The following is a 25,740-nucleotide window of genomic DNA, read 5'->3' on the forward strand; positions in this document are numbered from 1 at the left end:
GTTCTTTTTAAAAAATAGATTATTGAAGATAATAAAAACTAAAATTATGAAAGAATGCTACAAAACATGTTTTCTAATACTGTGACCATATCTTATGTTTACTGGGATACTGGCTCATCAGTGAGAAAAATTTACAACATTTTAAGTCACAACTATTAGGATAAGCATATTCTAAATCTTTAAGAAAGTGGTTGATATTTAAATATATAGTAGAAATACCAAGTACATTTGCAATGGTTTTTATATGTATATATAAAAAACTTACTAATTAGTTATAAGACAGAAATATTCTTATCTTGTCTCCAAAAAGAAAAATTAGTTATTTGTGGAATCTGGAATCCAAAATTTGTTACTTAACTTCTATTTCTATTTGTCCTACTAATGGTGAAAACCAATTTAAATATTGACACTAATAAGAAAAATAGGTATACTATTTATTCTATAATATTGTTAATGTAGAAAAGCATTCTTGTATATTCAGCATTTATTTAATTTCTGAATGGCAGAATACATAACTCAGAAAAATATAATTTTCCTGTTGCTGTTTTTTTGTTGTCAATTGATCTTAGCATATTTTAGGAAATACCTCTATCTTACTATGAAGGTAGTTCTAAAAAGCTGTAAAGATTAAATCCCCAAGTATAACTCTCAGAGGAAGTATTGAACAGAAGCCATGGTCTTTGGTGTTTTGTCTAATCAGTCTAGCAAGTCAGAGCTCCAATGCACTTCAGAGCTGGTCAGTCTAATTTCCTCCCTGCAGAAACGAGTGAAGACTCCGAGCATTTGTTGAATCCTTTTTCCTGGGTCATCTATTCAGAATCAGACTTCCAGGGACCATTGTCCTTCAGCATGCCACATTCTCAACACTCCATGTTATTTCAGTTATTGCGCTTGAATTTTAAATTACTACTGTTCACAGTTAACTTCTAGAGACAACCTCAGTTTAAAAATCATCAGGGCGCTATTCCAATAAGTTAAGATAAATTTCCTAATACTTGTAGTTTATGCTTATTCTTCTGAAGTTTGAGCCTAAGTAAAAATAATGAAATCATTAAGGAAATGACAGAGTAGGGATTTGCAGTTAGTATTTCTTTAGAAATCAGAGCTATATTTGTGGAAAGCATTTGTCTTCATTAGGCTATCTCTTTCTCGACATTCCAGAAGACGAACAGTTTCAAAATGGCAGGGGTTCATGTGAATGGACTAGCTTAGCAAATACCCCACTCCTGTGAGTCATGGTGCTAGAATCCTGCAGTGCGCCATTTATAAGATCTTATTAAACCTTTAGAGCATTCCAATATTTTATCTCTTCCCTATTTGGTTAGGAACCTCGTCTTCTTATCTTACCTAAATAGACTCTTTAGAAGAGTAGCACTAACAAGCAGTGGCTGGAAGAATTAAAACTTAAAGGACGGCATGCTGATAAAAGAATGGGATACTTTTTCTTTTTTAAATGGAGAACAGGTTCACTGCCCAGACAACTATAAACCATAGAAAGGGAATAAAGATGCCTGCGAAATCTAGAATGGTAACTGTTGCGGCAGCTACAACCTTGCAGAACATGGAATCAGAGAATTCAGGCAAGACTAAAAGCAATTTTGTCATCTTCTAGGAAGAAAAAAGGGTGAGAAGCACACGCATGCCAAAAATCCTCATATCAGCTGATTTTAAACAATATGCTGTGATAGAAAATAAGGCAGAAGATTGTGGCTGAAACGCAGTGGAGCCACTAGCGCGAGATAAGAGGAGGAGCCAGTGAGGAGAAAGGCAGGCTGCGAAGCACATCTGCCAGTCCTCAGCTCGCCCCAAGTCCTGTCTAACTCTTGTCTTGCGACTATTTCACATAACCAGATCTCCTAATCCCTCCATGCATTTGTAAAGACGACTAATTATAAAGGTCCGCCTTATCAGCACCACACTCTGGCGAACTGAGCTAACTGGCCAAGCGCTCTAATGGGCTATTTTAAAATAAATTTCTTTTCGAAACAACTTTTCCCTTACATGTCTTGCATTTTTGTCTTAGAAATTTGCACTTGTGCCTCTGCCTTTCAAATACATGTTGGGCATTCTTTTCTGCTATTTTTAATCTGCGGGGCATTCTGGACATTCCTGGTATTTATAGTTTATTCATTTATTTCCTCATGTAACCTCACCAAAGTTGTGGCATGCAGCATATATTCTGAATTCTGATACCACCCACCTCGAAATTACTTAACAGGTGCCATCCATATTAGTAACTTCATCTTTGGAGGAGGTTAAATATAGTGCTGAATAAGCTCCTACAAACTTAGTTCTGTTTCCTTCAGGATGAGTTTAGTCTCAAGCTTATTAAGGAATGATAGCAATAGATAGCAGCTGAAACTTAAGAGTACAAATCAAAACCTCGAAATAATTGTGCCAATAAATTGCTGTAAAGACAAGCTCATATTTTTCTTCAGTGTGTGCTCCTGAGTCAATGATAATTGAATTTTATCAATGTTGATGTTTTTCTCTGTTATAAAATACTATAATCAAAATTTCTCTTTATAAGGTAGCTATTAGAGAATGACATGGAAAGGAGCACATTAATATCATCTAATATTCTAAAGTCATTATCATACTGATTAGGATTCTTCAATTTCTATGAAACCCACTTTCCAATACTCGCCTCTCGATGCAATCATGCCTACCCTATGACATGAGACAAAGGAAAATGTATCCCCACTCTTTTCTAATATCACGTCTTCCACTCAGACGTCCCATTTTCTCCCTGCGATGTCTTTGAGGATTTGGCACTGTCACTTGTCTCCTTATTCCTCTGGATTCTCCTCCCTTCTTACTGCTTCTTCTTCTGATGCCTGCCTTCCCACTTGGGAAAACTTCCCTCACTCTGCCTTCCTTTCAAATGATACAAATTTTCATTATTCCTTCAACAGGTTAACTCCTAGAAAGATTATTCAAGACTCAATGCACATCTGCATCTCTCAGTTACTCTTGAACCTACCATCACCCTACAGAAGCTATTTGCATACAGGTCCTTAATGCCTGTCTAATTAGCAGAGCTAAACTGTCCTCCTTCCAGTTCACCAACTCATTAGCTATGCAGGATCTGACAGCATACACCGCATTCTGCTCATCTTGCTTCGCCCTGTCCCATGGGATTAATCCAAATACACACTACGGCTTAAGCTACCAGAGTTGGCCTGAGGATGAGCAATCCACATCTGCTGGTTCAACACTGGGCTTCTCTCTTCCCACACGCTTCACCCGCTTCTAACTTCCATACCTCTGCTCATCACACACAGGTGGCTATTCCCCAACGTGAGAACCTCAGCCTTCTTCCTTTCTGACTTTACACAGACCACTGGTACAGCTCATCCTTGTCCACGGAGCCAAATCATTCCTTACACACTAGGTAGATTCTAACTAATACCGTACTCTGACCTCTAGAAACACATGCCTAATCGCCTCCAGTCACCTCCCGCTCCATGTTCTGACTGGGTACCTCGCATCCTACTTGTCAAAATATCAATTTGTCATCTTCCGCATGTACCTTTAAGCCTGTTTACGCCCTCAAAAAAAATCTTGTTTAATGGTAACTATTTACTCATTCAGGCCAAAAAAATCAGGGGCCATTTCATATTCCCTGTATATTGCATCTCCCTCATCCAACTAAAGACAATACTTCAGTATTCCACAATCCTGAGGAAGCACCCAGGGTGATCTTTCTAAATATTTACATCAGATCATAGCACCGGCCAGCTTTAAAAGTCTTCCAAAAGCTTCGCAATCAACCTAGAGCAACGCACAAACTCCCTTCTTTGGCGCGACATCATCAGGCTTCCAAGGTCCCCTTAAACACCTCTCACTGCCCTCAAGCCACAGTGGTCTTCTCTTTCTGGAACACACAGAGCTCACTTCCTTCACAGTTCTTTTGTTCTTCCTTATACAACACTGTTGCTATTACTTATTTGAAGATTTGTTCCTCTTATCTGCAAAGGGTCTCTATACCTGGTGCTTTATGTGTTCAGTTAATACTGCCTACGTAGGAACGAGCTGGCCATTAATTCATCCATACACTGTAGATTCATACCACACAAGAACTTCTATTCTTAAAGGCTTAAAATAATCCAATAAGTACTACCGAGTTTGCCATTAAAAAGAAAGATACTTGGTGGGTAGAAACAGTAGCAGACCTAGTCTCACCTTACCTTCTGTTAGTAAATATAAACACCCATCGAAGATGGTGAAAATAAGATACACACAAGAACTGGCCAAGTCGTCCTATGGGTAAGGACAGTGCTCCCTGTCACTCGCCGCGCACTGCCTGGTTCTCTCTCAAGAAAGACACAGGCAGCATCCTGTTTGGAATAGATACGGACATTTATAAGCCTGGTCCTGCGATCGCACGTCTCCCTGCTACTTTCTTGTCTCAGTGACAATCTGGAATTTTTACTCATTAATAACATGGTATCAATGCCAATTCCTAAGAACAAGGGCAAAAATAATTCAACCGAAAAAGTTACATGTGTCATATGTACCTTCTGAATCACCAGATTGAAGGCCTGTCAAGTTCAGGTTAAAAATTCAAGTACTTTGAAAAGAGTAGGTGATGAGTCATTCTTCCTCAAAATTTCAGTGTAATTCCAAATAAACTTTTCGGCTGGAAAAACTACCTTTCTCCTAACATTGGCGGGTCTCAGGTTTTGGTTTTTCTGAGTTTTTAAAATAAAAAACAGATACCAAAATGTATATTAGATGTTACATGACACTTGGGGGGGGTCGAAGGAAGAGGGAATAATAAAAAATTAAGAGTCTGATACTCACAGGAATATTTTCACAGATTCAGAGACTCTTTGGCACAGATGTTTCAGACAAACGTCTAGAGACTCCACCTCTTTCACAGTTACTAGCTTGGGAGGTGTGTCCTTGTGTTTGTTTACTGTCTGCCATAAAGTATTTGCTTGGCTATTTATTGAATTCTCTGCAACCAGAATCAAAATGGAATGACAGCACAGGAAGTAAAAGTTTAAGCATCCAGCATCTCTTTATGGTTGAAATAATGGAAGTAAAACAAACGTGTTGGGGTTGAGAAACATAACGCATGATATTCACGGATGTCGGCGCTTTTACATTTAAAGCCCTAAAAATCTTTGAACGGGTGTTCACGAGTCTATGGCTGTGCTCTTTATTAACTTTGTAGCAATACTTTCCTGCATTTCCATATCGGTTAGCTAGTAAAGAATGCATGCAATTACATTATTACCATATCCTAATTAGGGTTCATTCTGCAGATGAGACGCTGAGGCTCAGCAAAGTTACATGCCTTCCCCAACATTATGTAGCTTTTATTGCTGCAAAGTCGGAAGGTATAATTTGCTTTCAGTAAAATGTCAGGAAACAACTATAATTAATTTTTATAGAGTTGTCTTTGTGCTCAGAGGAATTAGATCAGGAAGTTTCCTTAAAACTGAGGTATTTTACAGAGAATCTTTCTTTAGAGTGATTTTTTTTCACAACAGCGACACAGAGTTCATGACACTGTAATAGGTCCTTAGAGTGCTTAAACACACACACACACACACACACACACGCATGCATATACATCCCACACGCCTAGTTAATGACTCTTTAAAAATAAATTCCTTTTATTATTTTGGATTTCAGTTTTCTGACATTAAGTAAGGCAGGTCAGTAAGTCAAAAGAGTTTTTTTTTTTTTTTTTTTTTTCATTCTTCCAATCTCTGTCAATTAAGAACTCATTATTTTTATTTAAAATGCCTATTTTATTTTAAAAAGAGTTTGGGAGGAAACCTCATCTGTGGACTTTGTCTATCATTCCTGATTGTATCTGCTGACAAAACTTTGGTTAAAGCATTTTGGTTTCATGTTGTCCTATAAAACTAAGTTCGGCTATTTAATTAAGAAAGGGGTGACTTTTTACCCCAGCAGCTTATCAATCTATTATTTTATTGTAAAACTCTAAGGTTTTCCAACTGGTAAAGAAAAGAGAGGGCTGGAGGAGACACAGATCTCTAAATCGACAACTTTCTGGAAAAGGCTATGAATCATATCTCCTGGTTAATCTCTGCTCAACACAATTCCAGCCCCCTGCCTTTAGAGTTATTTCCAAAAGTGCTGAAGAGTCCATGTGTTTACATTGGACTTTGTTATGAGAAAAGAAAATACTATTTATATATTTTTAAAATGCACACGGCAAGTTCTGTTCTCCAAACCAGTTGTTCAGACAAAAAGGCTCCACTTAAAATTGGAAAGGGGATTTATTGCCACCAAGCCCAGCGTTAAATTATTCACACATCAGGAAAAAAAAAAAAACAAAAAAAAACAAACAAGGTTCAGATAAAACATCTGGAGATGCGTTATTGAGGAGTCATACATATTCCACCATACTGATGCCCTCACCTCTTCATAAACTGCACCCAAAGAAATACATATGATAGCACGTGATCAAATGGTTCCTACACAAGCAGGAAGACATGCAAAAGAAATTTCTAGCCCATTAATAAATGCAGTTAACTCTGGAAGTGAAAAGAGCATTATATTCAGAATAAACATGATTCTTACCATCTGAGATTGACTCCTAGGACATCCATTGATATCTTCAACTTTTTCATTTGCTAAAGCCAAGAAATAAAATAAAAGAGAGAAAAAAAGAACGACATGCTTAAGCCATGAAGTGAAACACACACAAAAGGAGACTAAGGGAAAAACAAAAACAAAAACAAACAAAAACACACCAAGCAAAATGCTGCTGCTACATTCACTCTGTCTCCCAAGCCGCGTGTAAGAGGACACACTTGTTAGCAGCCGCCAAGTCCATATGCACAAATCAGGCAAAAAAAAAAAAAAAAAAAAAAAAGTGAGTGAGAAGGAAGTTGTTGCTAATTCTTTAGCCTGTGCCAAATGACTGCTGACATGAAACCTTTCACAATTGTCCCTGCTGGATCAGGATACAGTTTCAAGGAATCTCAGAGTGTATGAGTTGCTGCAGCTAACGAAACGCACACATGGGAGACATATGGTTTAATGAGGCGTTCCCTTCTGACAATTCAGTGTATGGAAAGATACAGTTCCAGCCATTGCTAAGTATGGCCAAACGGCCTTTTTCAAACATTCTCACATAAACATTTTTAATTAAATCACGGGGAGAGCTGCATTAACCTCGGAGACACATGGACCCAGCTCAGATGCACTCGACTCAAACTGTATTTTACCAAAATGGGCGGGGGCAGAGACTCTCCTGGACTCTCTCCGAGGCAGGTCTTACCAATGATCTGGATGATTTCAGCCAGCAGGACTCCATCTGCAATGTCTTGCTGCAAATCCTTGATCAGTCGCTTGTGGCCCGATTTCGCTAGGTAGTGGTTGGCCCAGTCCGTGTAAATCTGTTGAACAGAGGGAGGGAAGGATTGAGATGGGCCGAGGGAAAAGAGAGGCAATAAAAATGCTTAAGACAAATGTTGGATTCAAAGGGAAGTTATTCTGGATCACATTCCAGTGTAAGAAGTCATAGCTCAAAAGGAAATAGTTGTAAAATAATTTTTAAACAGCTCTTTCCCCCACTTATCTCTTGTTTCAAAGGGGGATGACTCACTCTCTTTCAAAATCAGGGACTCGGCACTTGTGACACAGCAAAACTCCCTTCCTGGATGACTACCGAGGAAGCTCCCGTTTGCAAATGAGTTTGAATTTTCACTCACTCTGTCCTGGTTCTATCATATGGAAAATAACCCTGTCTGTTCCTATAAAAGGAAGCCACCTGGACTCATTTATATGGGAATCTTACTGTAAAAATATGCGTTTCTCTGGAAGACGTGATTAAGTTTGTCATGTGAGATACTGTATGTGACAATATTTTGGCATCATTTTATGAAATAATTACAAATTCCTAAGATATTTAATTTGGACCGTCACCTCCCATTTCAGCCTCGTGAAATGTGTTTGTGTAAGAGAAGAGAGGAAGCAAATGCCGTTATGACATAGAAATTACAATGCAGAATTGAGAAGGAGATTATGAGCCAGAAAGTTGGTGATCTCACGTGGAGGTGTCTCTCTAATGATAGATTACAAGAAAAAAGCTCAAACTGTTCCAAATTTCACAAAAATCATATGTTACTGATTTTTCAAATGTTATCAGTATTTACCAATGTGATGTAATCGAATTGTAAGGCAATAAATTAAGCCTTCAACTTCATGAGTGGCTCCTATGAATCTATTAGTGTGTTTATTACAAGGCAGACTACAATATGCAATGTAGTAGAAGGCAAAATTTGAAATGAGAAATAGAGGAGGAAAATTAACTATGAAATAGACACATAAAAATGAGTTCCAGAAGCTCTGGGATTAGAACTGGGAACATAACAGAACCTGCAGATAAGAAGGGAAAGGAAGGCCTTTCCCCACAGAGGGTACAAGATCCAGAAAGGCAGAGGAGCAGAGGAATCAAGGGCACAGTAGTTAACTGTATAAATACGGCAGGATGCCTGAAATTCGGACAAGCCAGACTGGAAAGGTAAGTTGCGTCTTGCAGTCATGAGCACTGAGGGCCAAGCAAATTGTAAAGGAATCTTTCAAAAAACTTCTAACAAAACTAATACATACGCCTTTGTAAAAATAAAATAACTGTAGAAAATGAGAAGTGAAAGTTTCCCCACAACTTGCAACTCCACCCACTTTTGAATAACTTGGTATAGTTGTAGACATTTTTTCTACCCTACACTCTTCACCATATGACACTGAATCACACACACACACACAATAGAATGTTTAACCAAATCTAGTTTAATTTTACATATCACTGAATTTCTCAACTTTTTTTTTTTTTTTTTTCTCATGGCCACACCCATAGCATATGGAAGTTCCTGGGGCTGAGACTGAAACCCAGCCACAGCTATGACCTATGCTGGATTCTGCAATCCACTGAACAAGGCCAAGGATGGAACCCACTCCTCTGCAGCGACCTGAACTGCTGCAGCCGGATTCTTAACCCACTCGCCATAGTGGGAACTCTTCTCAACATTTTAAGTAACGATATTTTAATAATGGTTCTAAAACCATTTAGCAGACATTATATCATTACTTTTGATGTTATATTATACATAATATCAATCTCTGTGTTCACGGATATTTAATTCATTTACAAATGTTTCTCTTGTTTCTAAACTTGCAAGAGACATCTGATACACATATCTTTGCACACTTATATACTAGTATTTTTTTTTATAGGACCAAAACCTAAGAGTGGGGATGCCAGGCTTTTTTAAATAGACCCTAGGTATAAACATTCCAAAATATAACAGGGAAGAAAAACTAAAGTGTTTCTTTATTTTAGAAGAGACAGAGTGGCACCTTAATGCATTAAGAGTCCTGAAAGACACAATTTGAGGCATCCTGTTGCATAAGAAAAACATGTAGGACAGCAACACTGTATCTTCTTTCTCCACCTTTGTGATCTTGTTTATGCTGCAGATATTAAAGTGTGATAAAAATCACTCCCACAAATGGCTCCTGAATTGGAAAACAGACACGTGATTTACAGATAGACATACTTTTGTTTGGTGATTATTTTTCTCAGTTTAAGACTGCACTCTGCAAGTATTATTGTCAAGTTTTATTTTTGTAAGGATTTACACTGTTTAGAATCTCAAAAAATGAGCACTTTCCTTTTATCTATGCATCAATCAAATGACAGCATTAATTGCTTGGCTTTGTAGCAGAAATTTCAGGGTGAGCCAGACTTGATTTCTACCTATCCCCTAAGTGGTGAGTTAGAGTTATTCAGGACGAACTCCCTAAATGACTTTAAAAGATCCACAAAGACAAAGGACATGAATCCTAGAGTCAGTTGGTCCTGGCTTTGTGATGGACAGACCACTTATCACCACCGGAACCTTAAACAAGCTATTTGCCCTTGCTAAATTCGATTCCTTCATCTGCAAAATAAGGATAATAATATACTTACATTAAAGGATTGTGTCAGGACTAAATAAACAGCGCTTGTAGAGTACCTGTCACTGAGTTAGCCCGGAAGAAATGCCCGCTATCATCATCAGTGTTATGGCACTAAGTGTCATTTGCTGTGGTGGCTTTCCAACAACTATTTGTTGATGGTATCATTTTGCAAAGGGTAAGAAATGTGAGAGCACTGGCCAGACTGCAGAAATCATACTCCTCCCTCCACTCACATCCCTGACTCTGGCCGACTCATCCACTGGGGCCACAGCTCTGTCCACCGTCCAAACTCGGAGGAACGCATCCAGTTTTAAGGCTGCAGTGGTCTCATCCAGGCCTAAGCTCCCTCCACTGTGACACCACCTCCATCAAACTATAGACCACATGGACTTTTCTTAAATGAAGCGTTAAATTATGGAAAATATATTTATTTTAAATACCCACAGAATGGAATGTATTAAAAATAAAAACAATAATACTTTTATTCTCCAAATGCATGTCAACAGTGCCTCAGCCTCTATCCAAATTCCTCCGGGAACTTCGGTGAGAAAACAGATGGGAAGCCAGCTGGTTGGCTTCGAGACCTCGTTGGGAAAGCCTCCTCAGATGGACCTCATGCGACTTTTTCTTTCACTTGGTCCAGGATTTTCTTCGAGAAAAATCCCGAGCTTATGCTTCGACTTGTCCAGCACCCTCACACATGAAACTTTGCTCAGAAAATAACTGACTTGGTTCAGGCAGGGAAATCTTTTCTTTTTTCTTTTTTTTTTAATATTTTTTTTTATTTTCCCACTGTACAGCAAGGGGGTCAAGTTATCCTTACATGTATACATTACAATTACAGTTTTCCCCCACCCTTTCTTCTGTTGCAACGAGTATCTAGACAAAGTTCTCAATGCTATTCAGCAGGATCTCCTTGTAAATCTATTCTAAGTTGTGTCTGATAAGCCCAAGCTCCCGATCCTTCCCACTCCCTCCCCCTCCCATCAGGCAACCACAAGTCTCTTCTGAGGAGATGTTCATTTGTGCTGGATATTAGATTCCAGTTATAAGTGATATCATATGGTATTTGTCTTTGTCTTTCTGGCTCATTTCACTCAGTATGAGATTCTCTAGTTCCACCCATGTTGCTATAAATGGTATTATGTCATTCTTTTTTATGGCTGAGTAGTATTCCATTGTGTATATATACCACATCTTCCGAATCCAATCCTCTGTCGATGGACATTTGGGTTGTTTCCATGTCCTGGCTATTGTGAATAGTGCTGCAATGAAAATGCGGGTGCATGTGTCTCTTTTAAGTAGAGTTTTGTCTGGATAGATGCCCAAGAGTGGGATTGCGGGGTCATATGGAAGTTCTATGTATAGATTTCTAAGGTATCTCCAAACTGTTCTCCATAGTGGCTGTACCAGTTTACAGAAATCTTTTCTTTTTTTGTGTGTGTGTGTGTCTTTTTGCCTTTTCTGGGGCCGCACCCACGGCATATGGAGGTTCCCAGGCTAGGGGTCCAATCGGAGCTGCAGCCACCGGCCTACACCAGAGCCACAGCAACACGGGATCTGAGCCGGGTCTGCGACCCACACCACAGCTCATGGCAACGCCGGATCCTTAACCCACTGAGCAAAGCCAGGGATTGAACCTGCAACCTCATGGTTCCTAGTCGGATTCGTTAACCACTGCACCATGACGGGAACTCAAGGGAAATCTATTCAAACTAAATAAATGTATTTAAAACTTGTCCTCTCAGAGTTCCCACTGTGGATCAGCGGTTAAAGAACCTGACTAATATCCATGAGGACACAGGTTTGATCCTCGGCCTTCGCAGTGCGTTAAAGATTCAGCTTTGCCCTGAGCTGTGGTGTAGGTCACAGACGAGGCTCAGATCATACCTCCCGCTTTGCCGTGGCTATGGAGTAGGCCGGCAGCTGCAGCTCTGATTTGACCCCTAGCCTGGGAACCTCCACATGCCAGGAGTGTGGCCCTAAAAGGACAAAAGACAAAAATAAAATAAAGTAAAGTAAACCTAGCCTGGGAACCTCCAATCTGCACAGTCTACTTATTCTTTGTAATGAACATGTAAAAGACGCACGATTCAGTCAATTAGCGCCTTTCAAAAGGTTATAGTCTAGATATTGAAACATAAAGCAATTATAAAGCAATTCACACCTTTTTGTTTGGTTGGTTGGTTTTCGAGCCACACCTGTGGCATGTGGAAGCTCCCCAGCTAGGGGTCGAATCTGAGCTGCAGCTGCCGGCCTACCCCCCAGCTACAGCAATGCCAGATCTGAGCCGCATCTGCAGCCTACACCACAGCCCACTGCAACACCAGATCCTGAACCCACTGAACAAGGCCAGGGATCGAACCTGCCTCCTCATGGATACTAGTCAGGTTCATGACCACTGAGCCATGACAAAAACTGATTTACACATATTTTTAATAATATATATAAACCTACATTTTCACGTCTTTGAAAAAATAAAAAAAGTAAAAAGTGGAAAGGTTACGAGTGTCTTTGATGAGACAGGTTTCACGCAAAGAACACACGGTCTATACATACACTTAAAACTCATCAACAAATTTAATAATCTGATGAGTGAGGACCATCATCGGCCATCATTAGAATCTATTGTTCAAATAAATACAGTGGAAAGGTGAGAGCATGTCCAGATTTTAGATCAAAACTCCAAAGTTGCCTTCAGTTCATTTCCACAAAACAATCACAGCATTTACCCCCTTGGCCTCAGTTGAGTGAGCTGCAAAATGTGTGGCAATGTATTTTGTAGGATTATGTTATGAATTAATTTAGGCTTTTTTAGTGAAGAAACAGATACAATTGGGAATAATATCATATTAATCATAAATCAATATTTGGTATTTTCCAAACCATGGTCATGGAGTAATTGAGTAATCAAGGTTCTGACTACAGCTTTAAATATCCTTTTCCTTTAAACATCAGAAACCAGTTTTCCTCAACTGTTTTAAGTGAATTATTATGAATATAAATGTCACCATCTCATGTAATCATTATATTTCAGTTAATTCAAAAGAATGAATGAGATTACATTTGCCAAAGTGCTACCTAGAAACTCTGGTACAACTGTATATTTAATAATTCATTCACAGTAATTAAAAATAAGAGAAATTAGAAGCACCATATGGCACACTTCATATTTCATACTTATCAGCTTGGATTCTAGGGCCTATTATGCAATAATGGATATTTGAAAAACATTCCACATGCTTGGAATTTCTGCTCTGCCACTTAACATTCATGTGGATATTGACTGGAATTTATTTCCTCTCAGTATCAGATTTTTCTCATCTATAAAATGACAATAATAATATATACTATTCTTTATCTACCCCATGGATATCTAATATCTACCTCTATTCCAGTATCTAATAATAATGGAATATTACTCAGTCCTGGAAAACGAGGAGATCCTACTGTTTGCACAATATGACGACCCTTGAAGGCATTATGCTAAGCGGAAAAAGTCATACCGACAAATACAAACATGGCATTATCTTGCATGTGCGACCTAAAAAAAGACCAAAAATCCTCAAAGAACAAAGATCAGACTTGTGCTTAGCAGATGTGGCGAGATGGCGCACGGGGTTGGGGGCAGGGAAACTGACGAAAGGGGGTCAAAAAGTGTTTCACCAGATAAATAAGCACTAAGAATGTAACTGCGTCCGATACATAGGAAACAGAGTAAGAGAGTGAATCCTATGAGTTCTCATCACACCGAGATTTTTCCCTTTATTTCTTTTTACTCTATCTATTTATATGAGAAGACGGATGTTGGCTGAGGCTATGGTGGTAATAATTTCACAATGTGTGCAAACTGAACCATCAGGCTGCATATGCCTTAACCTTATACAGCGAGGTGCCTCCATTATTTCTCAGTAGAACCGCAAATAAATAAATAACAAATATGGCCATAAAAAGCAAACAAAAGTAGAGGACACTATATAGACACCGTACTGCTTTCGTCTTGTTACAACGAAACAACATCCAAAGATCTACTTTGTGTCTTCAAGGAGTCCCAAACTTTTGTTTAGAATGATTTTTTTTCACTACTGACAATGTAGTGCACTGCTTTGTGTATCACAGCAATCTTCTACCGAATTTTTTACCGTAATTTCAGTATTAGTTGAGTATTATAAGTAACCTGTTACATAAAAATGATTATGACTTTTTCATTATTTTATGTCCTACACTGAGGAGTACAAATTTTTTTTTCTTCTTTTTGTCTTTTTGCCTTTTCTAGGGCCACTCCCGCGGCATATGGAGGTTCCCAAGCTAGGGGTCCAATCGGAGCTGCAGCCACCGGCCTACGCCAGAGCCACAGCAACGCGGGATCCGAGCCACGTCTGTGACCTACACCACAGCTCACAGCAACGCCGGATCCCTAACCCACTGAGCAAGGCCAGGGATCGAACCGCATCCTCATGGATATTAGTCAGATTCATTAACCACTGCGCCATGACGGTAACTCCCAGGTATACAAATGTTTTAATAAGAGTCAACAACTTATTTTTAATGACTATAAAATAATCAAAGGAATGTAGAGAAGTATGTGGAGAAAGACAAACTCTTCATCCAGAGTCTGTTTTAACAGAAAGAAACTAATCTATAACCTAATTTGGAAATATAAATATAGTCAGACGATTTTTAAATCTTGGCTGAGCTGGTTTTACTCCTGCATTTATTTATACACATTAGTTTCTCCGCAACATTCGAGGAGTAGTGACATTCCCACGTACACTGCTCTCTGGTTTATTCAAATTATTGGCTTTGAAAAGTCAAATAGGCTCTTCTAATCCACAGCAGACAGAAACTGTTTTGAAAATCAAGAATTTCTATGGCTATAACTGGGTTTCTACATTAAATAAATCAGCAAAGGACTAAGCATGTAAAAGATAAGCCATAAATAGCAGATTAGGGAAGAGAGATCAATGATGAAAGTATCTTCCCCACAAAGAGGAAAACTAGTACTGGGAAGAGAATTAGAAAGAAGGAAAGGTGCTAAAATTTGACCTAACAGGCCACCTCTCTGGGTGAAGTTTCATAATACCATTTGGACCTGATAAGGACTCACAAAACATAACAACTACCAAAAGTTTATGGGAGCGCATCGGGTTTTTTGTTTGTTTGCGTTTGTTTTTCCCAACTGCTATAGGGAATCACCTAAGGGAAAGCCAGTGATCCAAGAGAGGACTTGGAATCAGGATAGGAGGGATGCACAGACCTGATACGGGAAAGAAGAGACCGCAAGAAAGATGCGAGGAAAGATGGAGGCTACCTCCAGTCTGACAGGCATCATGACGTCACCACCTCCCAGACAGCAGCACTGATGGACACCAGTGCCCCACAAGATGTAGCATCATGGTGCCACAGTAATAAATAACCATGCTTGCCAACCCTCCCCAGCCTATCATCACTTGAGGGAGAAAAGGTATGCAAGGGAAGGAAAGAAATCTGGAATTGACTGGGCCTTTTCTTCTAAGACTGAGCTTTAAACCAGAAGTGACTGAATACTTTGTATTGGGAGAAATAAATTTTCTCCTATTGTACAGTTATAAGTTTGTGCAAAGGAGTTCCCGTCGTGGCGCAGTGGTTAACGAATCCGACTAGGAACCATGAGGTTGCGGGTTCGGTCCTGCCCTTGCTCAGTGGGTTAACGATCCGGCGTTGCCGTGAGCTGTGGTGTAGGTTGCAGACGCGGCTCGGATCCCGCGTTGCTGTGGCTCTGGCGTAGGCCGGTGGCTACAGCTCCGATTTAACCCCTAGCCTGGGAACCTCCATATGCCGCGGGAGCGGCCCAAGAAAAAGCAACAACAACAACAAAAAAGACAAAAGACAAAAAAAAAAAATAATAATAATAAAAAAAAAATAATAAATTTGTGCAAAAATTTCAAGATTGGGAGTTTCCGTCATGGCTCAGTGGTTAACGAATCCGACTGGGAGCCATGAGGTTATGGGTTCGATCCCTGGCCTTGCTCAGTGGGTTAAGGATCCGGCATTGCCATGAGCTGTGGTGTAGGTCACAGACGCAGCTCAGATCCTGCATTGCTGTGGCTCTGGCTTAGGTCGGCGGCTACAGCTCCAGGTAGATGCCTAGCCTGGGAACCTTCATACGCCACAGGAACGGCCCTAGAAAAGGCAAAAAAGATTAAAAAAAAATTTCAAGATTGAAGGTTGCTTAAAAGTGACTATTAATGAGTCAACAACCCTAGTCAGTAGAAGGTCTTTGAAAGCAAGTAAATTCTAAAGTAAACATAAAATCAACTCTGAAATTTTCCTTTTTCATTTTTTTCTTTATTTCTCATACCTAATCTCTGACCCAGTTCTGTTAATTCTATCTCCTTATTACCTTTTGACCCTTCGGCTTCATTATTGCTGTCATTATCCTGGTTCAGCTTTGCAACATTTCTCAACCAAACCGCTTTAAAAGTCATAGGAACTGTCTCTAAGGTAAGCAGGCTAAGCGCTAAACTATTCTATACGCTACAGACAGATTTAAAATATACATCTGATCAAGTCATTTAACTTCCTACTTAAAAATCACACAATAGTTCCCACTTTAGAGTAAAAGTTTCTTGCAGCAACATGGATGGAACTAGAGACTCTCGTACAGACTGAAGTAAGTCAGAAAGATAAAGAAAAATACCATATGCTATCACTTATATCTGGAATCTAATATACGGCACAAATGAACCTTTCCACAGAAAAGAAAATCATGGACTTGGAGAATAGACTTGGGGTTGCCAAGGGGGAGGGGAGGTTGCGGGATGCATTGGGAGCTTGAGGTTAAAAGATGCAGACTGTTGCCTTTGGAATGGATTAGCAACGAGATCCTGCTGTATAGCACTGGGAACTATGTCTGGTCACTTATGATGGAGCATGATAATGGGAGAAAATAGAATATACACATGCATGTGTAACTGGGCCACCTTTCTGTACAGTAGAAAATTGACAGAACACTGTATACCAGCTGTAATTCAAAAAAAAAAAAAAGATCATTACATAGAATAAAAGTTTCTTATGAAGGTAATTCAATCTAGTTTTTACCAGTGAATTTGTTTAAAGAAACATGGCAAAAAAAAAAAAAAAAAAAAAAAAGAGAGAGAGAGAGAGAGAGAAAAGAAAGTCACAATTATGAAGGTTCTAGAAGAACGATGGAAGACTGAGAAGTGATAGCTGAAAGGATGGCCTCTGACAAGCAGAGCAAAGGGGAAAGCATATTTCATGTATGAGATACAGGATGATGAAACTTACTGAGGGGTGTAAGTGTATTTAATATGTTGAATTCTGAATACACTGAACAATTCCATTTGGTCAGAGAATGGGGAAGAGGCACATGGAAAACCTAGAGAGAAGAGGGCAGGATTCAGGTAGGGATCCTGTGAAAATGTAAGAGGCTGTATCAATATTTTTAGGTGAAAGCTTATTTTTATGTAGGAGACATAAAAATGACAGATATGGCTATATTTCTAAACTCTAGCTCCTGTGTAGCTAGGAAGGATAGTTCAGAACAGAGAAAAACTGAATAAAGGGGACTACTTAAGAAGGCCAAGACTTAAGACCTAAGACTCCCACTTTCCAGATGATGAAACAAATACTTTTCCACCCTGTGTTTTCTAGGAATTCTCCCATAAAACAGTAAGAACAAAACCCAAAAACTCAAACTCTATCTCCCATGACCACAATATCTGAACAGGGAAAGAGTGATACATGACTTCACAACGTGGCAGAGAGAAACCCCAACCCCACGGGAGCCTGCAGAGGGTGGTATCCGAGCACTGCAAACACATTTCCTCGCAGAACCCCAGTGCAGCTCAGGAAGTGTGAGCAAGAGAGCAGATGGAAGGTGGGGGAAGCCAGGGTTAAGAACTAGGTGACTCCTTGTCTCTCCCTCATACCACCAAGAGCCAGGAGATGCAGACGAAGGTGAGGGTGAGGATGCAGGTGGAGGCACAGGCATGAAAATGAGGGATTACACAAAATCACACATCCTGATGATGAGATTCCAGCAAACTGTCTTCCCCTCCCAGGCTCTTTCTCCTGCAGAAATGCAAGATTATATCTCCGCAGCCTCGCCTCAGCCAGAGATGGAAAGTCCTATGACACATGCCCAAGACCAAGAGACACTGCCGTTCAAGGCACCTCGTGAAGCAACTAGCTGACCAGTGGGTGGCCTGTTATGAGCCCCAGAGGCCTAAGAAACGTGTGTACAAGTGGACATTACTTCTTAGAGTCCTGCACTTGATACCGACAGAGGTAAAAGTTACTCTGCATTTGATGAAATCCTCTAAAATAAAATACAGACACCAGCTGGGCAGATAAAAAAGTCAGAAGAAAACAGAGTGAAAAATAAGAGGAGAATAAAACTTTAAGAAAGTTATAATATGGGTGCCTCCCTCTCAGCTGACACCCAAAAAAAAAAAGCCTGGCTTAAAGCCTTTGGGGCATCTCTATGCCGCCCATATACACGATATACACATGATATACATGATGGCTTAGTTTTTAGGTTTTAAGAAAATATAAATTATTTCTTAATTAAAAAAATATTTGATTCTTGGTTGCAAGGAAGAAAACTCCTTGATGATTGGTATACTGGAACTCTAGTCATGTCACATATATTACTTAATAATATATCCCATGTAAAGGGATTACTAGTCTTAAGTAAGCATGATTAAACTTCATATATATGCAAAAGCGTCACTCTCCATTATTACTGTGTTTCAAGTTATTTGACAATTATTTCCTATCTGGGAAAAGAACACACCCAGGCTGCCTACTGTACTTACTTTGACCCTAAGTCAGGTGGAACAAATAATTAACATCAGTATTCTCAATTCTCACGCACACAACCCTGCCTGTCCCAATGATCTTTTCTTTTCTTTTGCTTTTATTTTAGGGCCACGCCTGTGGCATACGGAGGATCCCAGGCTAGGGGTCGAATCAGAGCTGCAGCTGCTGGCCTACGCCATGGCCACAGCAACATCAGATCCGAGCTTCATCGGCAACCTACACCACGGCTCACGGCAACACTGCATCCTTAGCCCACTGAGTAAGGCCAGGGATCGAACCCCCAACCTCATGGTTCCTAGTGGGATTCATTTCTGCTGCACCACCATGGGAACTCCTCCATATTTTCTTGGAATAATAGCAGCCAAATGTAGCCCTCAACTCAAGTTTCAGATTTTATTGAAACTGAAATTATATTGACATTTTCATTTACAACTGCATTTATCTGTTAATATTTATAGCCACACATTATTAGCTTGTAATGTAATGACATCTCTCTAAAAGCAAACTTAGAAATATTGCAGGTTTGGTCCAGACCACCTCAAAAAAAGCAAGTATCTCAATAAAGCAAGGCACATGAATGTTTTTGTTTGCCAGTGTATGTCAGAGCTATGTCTACACTGTGCCATAGCCTAGTAAGTGTGCAACAGAACTGTCCAAAAATAATGTGTTATCCTTAACTGAAAAATACTGTGCTAAAGCTAAAAAATTCTAGCCATCATCTGAACCTTCAGCAAGTTATAAACTCTTTACAACAGCAACATCAAAAACCACGGATCGCAGATTGTCAGAACAAATGTATTAACGATGAAAAAGGATGAAATATTGCAAAAATTACCAAAACGTGACAGAGAGAAAGTGAGCACAGGCTATTGGAAAAGCTCATTCCACAACCTTCAATTTGTAAAAAATGCAATATATGCAAAGCTCAATAAAATGAAACAATAAAACAAGGTAAGTGTATTTTCACAATGGGGACAGACATGTTTGGATGAATAGAAATCTACCTAAATGTAAACTAAAAGGGAAAGAAAAGATAGAGTTCCCTAGACTAATCCAATAGTCCTGATTATTTTTAGCTGTAGTTTCTCTTTATTTTATTTTATATTTTCTTTTTACAGCTGCACCCGCAGCCTATGGAAGTCCCCAGGCTAGGGATGGAATCTGACCTGCAGCAGTCTGCCTTCACCGCAGACAGGGCAACCCCAGATACCAGCCACATCTGGAAGACCTGTGCTGCAGCTCGCGGCAACGTTGGATCCTTAACCCACTGAGCAAGGCCAGGGATCAAACCTGCATCCTCATGGATACTAGTTGGGTTCTTAACCTGCTGAGCCACAATGGGAACTCCTGTCTGTAGTTTCTTTATAGAGAAAAGAATGCAGCCATAATGCAAACTGTGTTACCGCATAATCAAATCCGATCAGACAACACCGACTGAGACGTGCCGTCCCGGGCACTGTGGCCACCACTGAAAAGGATGACACCTCGTTTGTCCTTGAAGAGGGAGGGGAGGGCTGGGTAGGAAGCAGGTTAGCCAAGTTTGAGAACCCACCAGGGGTTCTCTGCAATGACGGTTGCTGTCCATCTTGCCTATCTGGCGGTGTCCTGGCTACCTAGCTTTTTGTCCAAATCCTCACTCCCCACACTCTTCTGAAGACTCCCTAGCATTCATCTGAGGTCATATTTTTTGAGTCATATTTTCTCCTCTAACCTTAAGTGTTGCCATCATCCTGGGTAACTTCACTATTTTTTTTTAAACAATCTGCTAGGAATTAAATATCTGAAGAAGAATCATCCACCCTGTCTCAAATTCACAGTTCCTAGTAATGATCTTTTTCTTCCGCAGAGAAGATGACACATTTTATAAATTTTTGAAGAAAAATGGGTTATTATACCTATACAGTGCAATTCTAATTTATATTTTTTCCATTTAACTTCAATTGCATTTCCACTCTTACCAGCAGCATGACAAAAAAGAGGCTAAATAGGATTCTTTCCTCAAGATGTAGCATCTACTAATAACATTGTTGAGAGTAAGGCGCTGTTTGAAACATGTTAAATGTTTTAACTCAGTCAAGCCTCAAATCTCCCCAAGAGGAAGATACTTTTATTCCACTTGAGACACGAGGATCTTGAAACAGAAATTCTCCCCAGGTCTCAATTTTTCCCAGGTAAGGGTGCCAAATAATTCTGATATTCTGGCCCAGAATCTACTCGCAGCCCACATAAAAGGAATTATTTCATTTACGAACTTTCCTAATTCCAGCCTCCTACAGTTATTTCCACTGCATCTCACATGCATCTCAAAACATGGGAGAAAAGCTCCTTTATACGACTGCTACAACATCTGGCATTTATAGAATGCTCTATGGGGAATCCATCCTAATAGCTTGCAAAATTCTAATATCCCAGGTGACAACATGAGCTAAAATCTGCATATTAAACAGTATCAAAGAGTATTGTAGAAAAAAATCCTGGAGAACTTTCAGTTCTCATACTTTTCTAGGGGAAAAAAGGGGCATTACATTTGAAGTTCTTTTACCTTCTTGTTATCTCAGTCTGCTGATGGACGTAAACGATGTCAATTAAATCCAAGGTTAATATTAATTCCAGGTTCTTCAAAGAGCAAATGATATGGCAGAAAAACATGTGTAAGAAAATAATATCAATGCAGCGTAATGTTAAGAGAGAATAAACTTCTATTCGTCTTAGCAGTTCAGCGTTTCTAGGCTTCTGATACGGGTATTTCACTCACATTCCAATAATTAGCAGTGAAGAATTGACATAGAAACATTTAACCTAGACTGGTATTATCTCAAAGTACAGCCCCTGGGCCAGCATCATCAGAGTCATCTAGAAACTCTTTAGAAATGCAAATTATCAGTTCTCAACCACGATCCACTGACTCAGACACTCTGAAGGCAGGGCAGGAACCTGCATTGTAACAAGCCCTCCAGGCTAATACCTGAGAACAACAGGCATAGACAAGGATCTTTACCTATTAAAAAAAAGGTTTTATTTCTAATGCCGTACACAGTGTTTCAATGTAAAGAGAATATTACTTCAATGTACAGGAAAAGTAACAAAAGATTCATGGCTTATATAGTATTTTCCCTTACATCCTAAACGTCTCTTGCTACTGAAAACAAAACAAAACAAAGCACACACTTCACACTGAGCCCAGAAAATACTGACTGTAAATGCTCTTTGCAAGCCATTCATCCCTCTATGTTAAAAACTTTCAATTTTAAGGTAAGCATCTGTTTCAAAGTGTTTTCAAGATAAAAAGAAAATCATTTATTTATTTATTTACAAAGAGGTGGACAAGAGCTGGTTCACATTTACTTAGGCTAAAAACATAAAACTTGGAGGCTGAGAGAGAACAACACTTCCTGCTGTGCTAAAAAGCTGCAGTGGAAAGTAATGGAAATAAAAATGCGTTACCCGTTACCCCAGGAGCTCTCATCCATCCAGCCAGACCCTGCTAGGTTGCAGGAGTGAAATTTCTGGGGACTAAAGGAGACTTTGGAAAATACTTGTTTTCTTGCCATAATTTTTTGTTGTTGTGACATTAATTCTAAGCAAACACAACGCTATTCGAAATATTTTGTGAATCCCCATTGGGGCATAGCCTATCTTCCTAACTATGAGGCAGTTTTGAAACTACCATGCGTAACACACACCCATACGTGATCCCTCAACCAGTGTGCTCTTTGCTAAGGACACATGTTTGATGCGATTTCTATTCCAATCAGACACAATTATTTATTGGCTTCCTTTAGGTAGTTTCTATCTGGTGACATGCTATTGCTCAAAGCCACCACGGTGGGGCGCTAGTGCCACATAATTCCAAGACCATCGGCCCTTAGCAGCTGCTACTGTGCCGCAGCTGTCATGCTGCAGAGTAAACCTGTTCAGGTGATGGGACAACCGCATGTGTCATCTCTTGACCTCTAAGACAGCATCGAAATTTCGGAAGTCATCGCATTCACAGTCACCTTAAAAATCTCCGAACTTCATTCTGAAGTCCTTCCTTTCCCAACAGCTAGATTGCTAACAATCCAACTTAGATCCCTTATTCATCATGACACTATATTAAGGAAAACGGAGAATAAAAATGGAAAAAACCCCAAAAAGGCAGACTGCTCACTATTTTATACTATCTATATGCAAATGCAGGTAGAAAACTTTTTTTTAAGTTTCTAATTTGGTCAGTACTTCAAGCCTCCAAACCAAATTTTGTAGCCTGTTTCCTTATAAACCTGTTCAGCGATTGCAGTTGTTCCTCAAAAGGTATGAGAGGAGTTCCCACTGTGGCTCAGGGGATTGACAACCCAACTAGTATTCACAGGGACGCGGGTTCGATCCCTGGCCTCGCTCGGTGTGTCTTTAACCCACTGGCCAGAGTAGGTCACAGGTGCGGCTTGGATCTCGCATTGCTGCGGCTGTGGGGTAGGCAGGCAGCTGCAGCTCCGATTCGAACTCTAGCCTGGGAACTTCCGTATGCTGCAGGTGTGGCCCTAAAAAGACCAAAGAAAGAAGGGAAAAGGTATGAGAAACATGGTCTAAAACATTCCCCCGACACGGGCTACGCAGAAAGTAACACTTCTCACGAAGCAGGGAAGCTGCTCTCAGCCGACGTTGTTCTCTGAATCCCAACCCCTCTGAGGACAAAAAAATGAAGTCAGATTTTTTGAAGGGTTTGAGCAGTACAGCCTGGAGTCAGAAATTCTGGGCTCTTTTCCCAGTCCCACCACTTACTACTGGATCTTGGGTTTCTTCCTCCTAATACAGGGATCACACCCTTATCAACCCTGCCTATCTCAGAGGGTTCCTGTGAGGACTAGCTGCAACAGAAAACACTTGCAAAAGCAAAATATTCAGAACAAGGCACCACTATGATAATCAATGAAACATGTTACCCACGAAGCACATTTAAAGACACATCCCCCCAAAACAAACATACAATCGTGTCAGAAAACTACGGCACATGCCTACTGAGATCAACTACATTTTGGCTTTTTAATGGCATCAATGAGACACAGAAATGAATTTACTTCCAAAACATATGCTTATCTCGGATTTCTTCCCTGTCCAGATCTGAGGTATCGCCTAATCTATTCCAAGGAAGGTCATACATCGGCTGTGTATTTGGACGGTGGATGCTTTCTATGAAGGGCTGACCCAACCAGGGACTGTCCTTCCAACTGCTTCACGACTAGAAGGGTCCCTGCTCCCACCCCTCGTCGGAGAACCTAGTACGCACTGGCTTCTGTTCGCCAAAACCTGTGTTCCAGCTTCCACAGCACAGACCATCCTCCAGCAAGCAGCTCCTCACAAAGGAACGCCCTCTCCTTTCCTCGCCATTCGGTGGGAAGGTGTGAGCGGGATGCGAACTGGCGTGACAGTCATCTCTCCCAAGGCTGGCCCATCAAAACGTCCCGTATCCGGTCCTCCATCCCCTTTGCCCTCAGGGCAGCCGAAGTGCACAGCCAGGTGAAACGTGGAAGCCACATGATGAAAATGGCAGAGGGAGCGTCAGTTCCTGAGTGACTGTCTGAAAAAGAGCATCCCGACTCCACACCAAACACGTAGGAAACGGTTGGACTGTGGGAGTGAGAAGCAAACAGCTATTGTGATAACGACCCCGCGGAACTGAGGTGCGGGTTACAGACTGGTGTTAATTTAAACCACAGAGACATTCTCCTCACAGCCAAAGACTCGCCACAGAACACCTGCCCTGTGTCCAAGACTTTGGTGATGACGCCAGAAGAGGGAAATAGGACACACTGCCATTTCCTTTGCAGAGACCAGTGCCCTGTGCCCAGAGCCCTTACCAAGGACTTTCTCTTCATTCCAGATATCCTTTTCATTCACTTGCTTAGTGTGCATCTTCTGAGCACTTATTACGGGCTCTTTATCACTAGGCACATCTCTCTTCTCCTGTGAAGCTCTGAGCTTGGACCCTCAGCAATTCCCTTCAATTTGTTGCTTTCTGTCCCTGGGGTGGGGATGCGGGGATAGCTCAGTCAAACTCCCACAGTTGGGATCCTCAGAGCTTGGTGTAACATTTTTGTGTTTTCTAATAAACAATGATAAAAACACAACCAAGTATTAAATGTATGTAGAAGGAGTTTCCGCCATGGCTCAGTGGTTAACCAATCCCACTAGGAACCGTGAGGTTGCGGGTTCGATCCCTGGCCTCCCTCAGTGGATTAAGAATCCGGCGTTGTCAGGAGCTGTGCTGTAGGTCACAGACGCGGCTTGGATCTGGTGTTGCTGTGGCTGTGGTGTAGGCCGGCGGCTTTAGCTCCCATCAGACCCCTAGCCTGGGAACCTTCATATGCTGCGGATGTGGCCCAAGAAAAAGAAAATAAAAATAAATAAATGTGTGTCGTGTTCTGGTTTTGCTTTACAGTTTGCAAATGGGTCATCTCATTTGTTCTGACAATACTCTTTTGAGTTGAACAGAGTAGGTGTTATAATCGTAGTCCTATTTTATACACCTACAGAAGGGAAAATACAGATTTTTAGGGGCGCTGTTCAGGAAAACTAACCATCATGTATGTAACATAGTTTCTATGGCAATGGTGGTTCCAAACTTCAGTAAAATAATTTTTAAAAATTTGGTAGATGATCAATTTCTAAATCTATCACTGCCTCCTTTCCATTTTAGTTCTGACATGTGCGTGAAATTAAATTCAGTGGCTTATAAATTATGTAAAAGCACAAGCTTTGGTTTTTAAAATTCAGAAATCTTCACTTTTATAATTTAATTGGTAGGATTCTGGAGAGAAAGAAAGGTGCATTTTTTAAAAAAATATTTCTCAAGTGGGCTTTAGGCTTCCCATGCACTGCTGTGATATTCCTTTTCACTTTTTAAGGCGCATCTATGTGCCAAGAAAACGCCATTTGTAATATGAATTATAATGCTGAAAAAGAATGAAAACAAATACCTAACAGGTA

The 25,740-nt window shown here is 40.2% G+C and overlaps 1 protein-coding gene across 16 annotated transcripts in view; it reads right to left on the reverse strand.

Annotated features, from left to right (window-relative positions):
* The window catches only part of NAV3 (neuron navigator 3), an 849,425-nt gene that overhangs the window by 247,678 nt on the left and 576,007 nt on the right, over window positions 1–25,740 (reverse strand). For 8 of the 16 annotated variants that reach the window (XM_021093078.1, XM_021093077.1, XM_021093075.1 and 5 more), the window contains 2 exons: window positions 7,268–7,385; window positions 6,565–6,617 (listed from right to left, as the gene is read on the reverse strand). In XM_021093078.1, coding sequence (XP_020948737.1) covers window positions 6,565–6,617; window positions 7,268–7,385 — 171 coding nt within the window. Of the gene's footprint in view, window positions 1–6,564; window positions 6,618–6,737; window positions 6,797–7,267; window positions 7,387–9,348; window positions 10,798–25,740 lie in introns of those variants that run through there. The other 8 variants (XM_021093080.1, XM_021093079.1, XM_021093088.1 and 5 more) reach the window with 3 other exon arrangements.

This window comes from Sus scrofa, chromosome 5 (assembly GCF_000003025.6).
Source record: "Sus scrofa isolate TJ Tabasco breed Duroc chromosome 5, Sscrofa11.1, whole genome shotgun sequence".
In the NCBI taxonomy this organism is placed as follows: Eukaryota; Metazoa; Chordata; class Mammalia; order Artiodactyla; family Suidae; genus Sus; species Sus scrofa.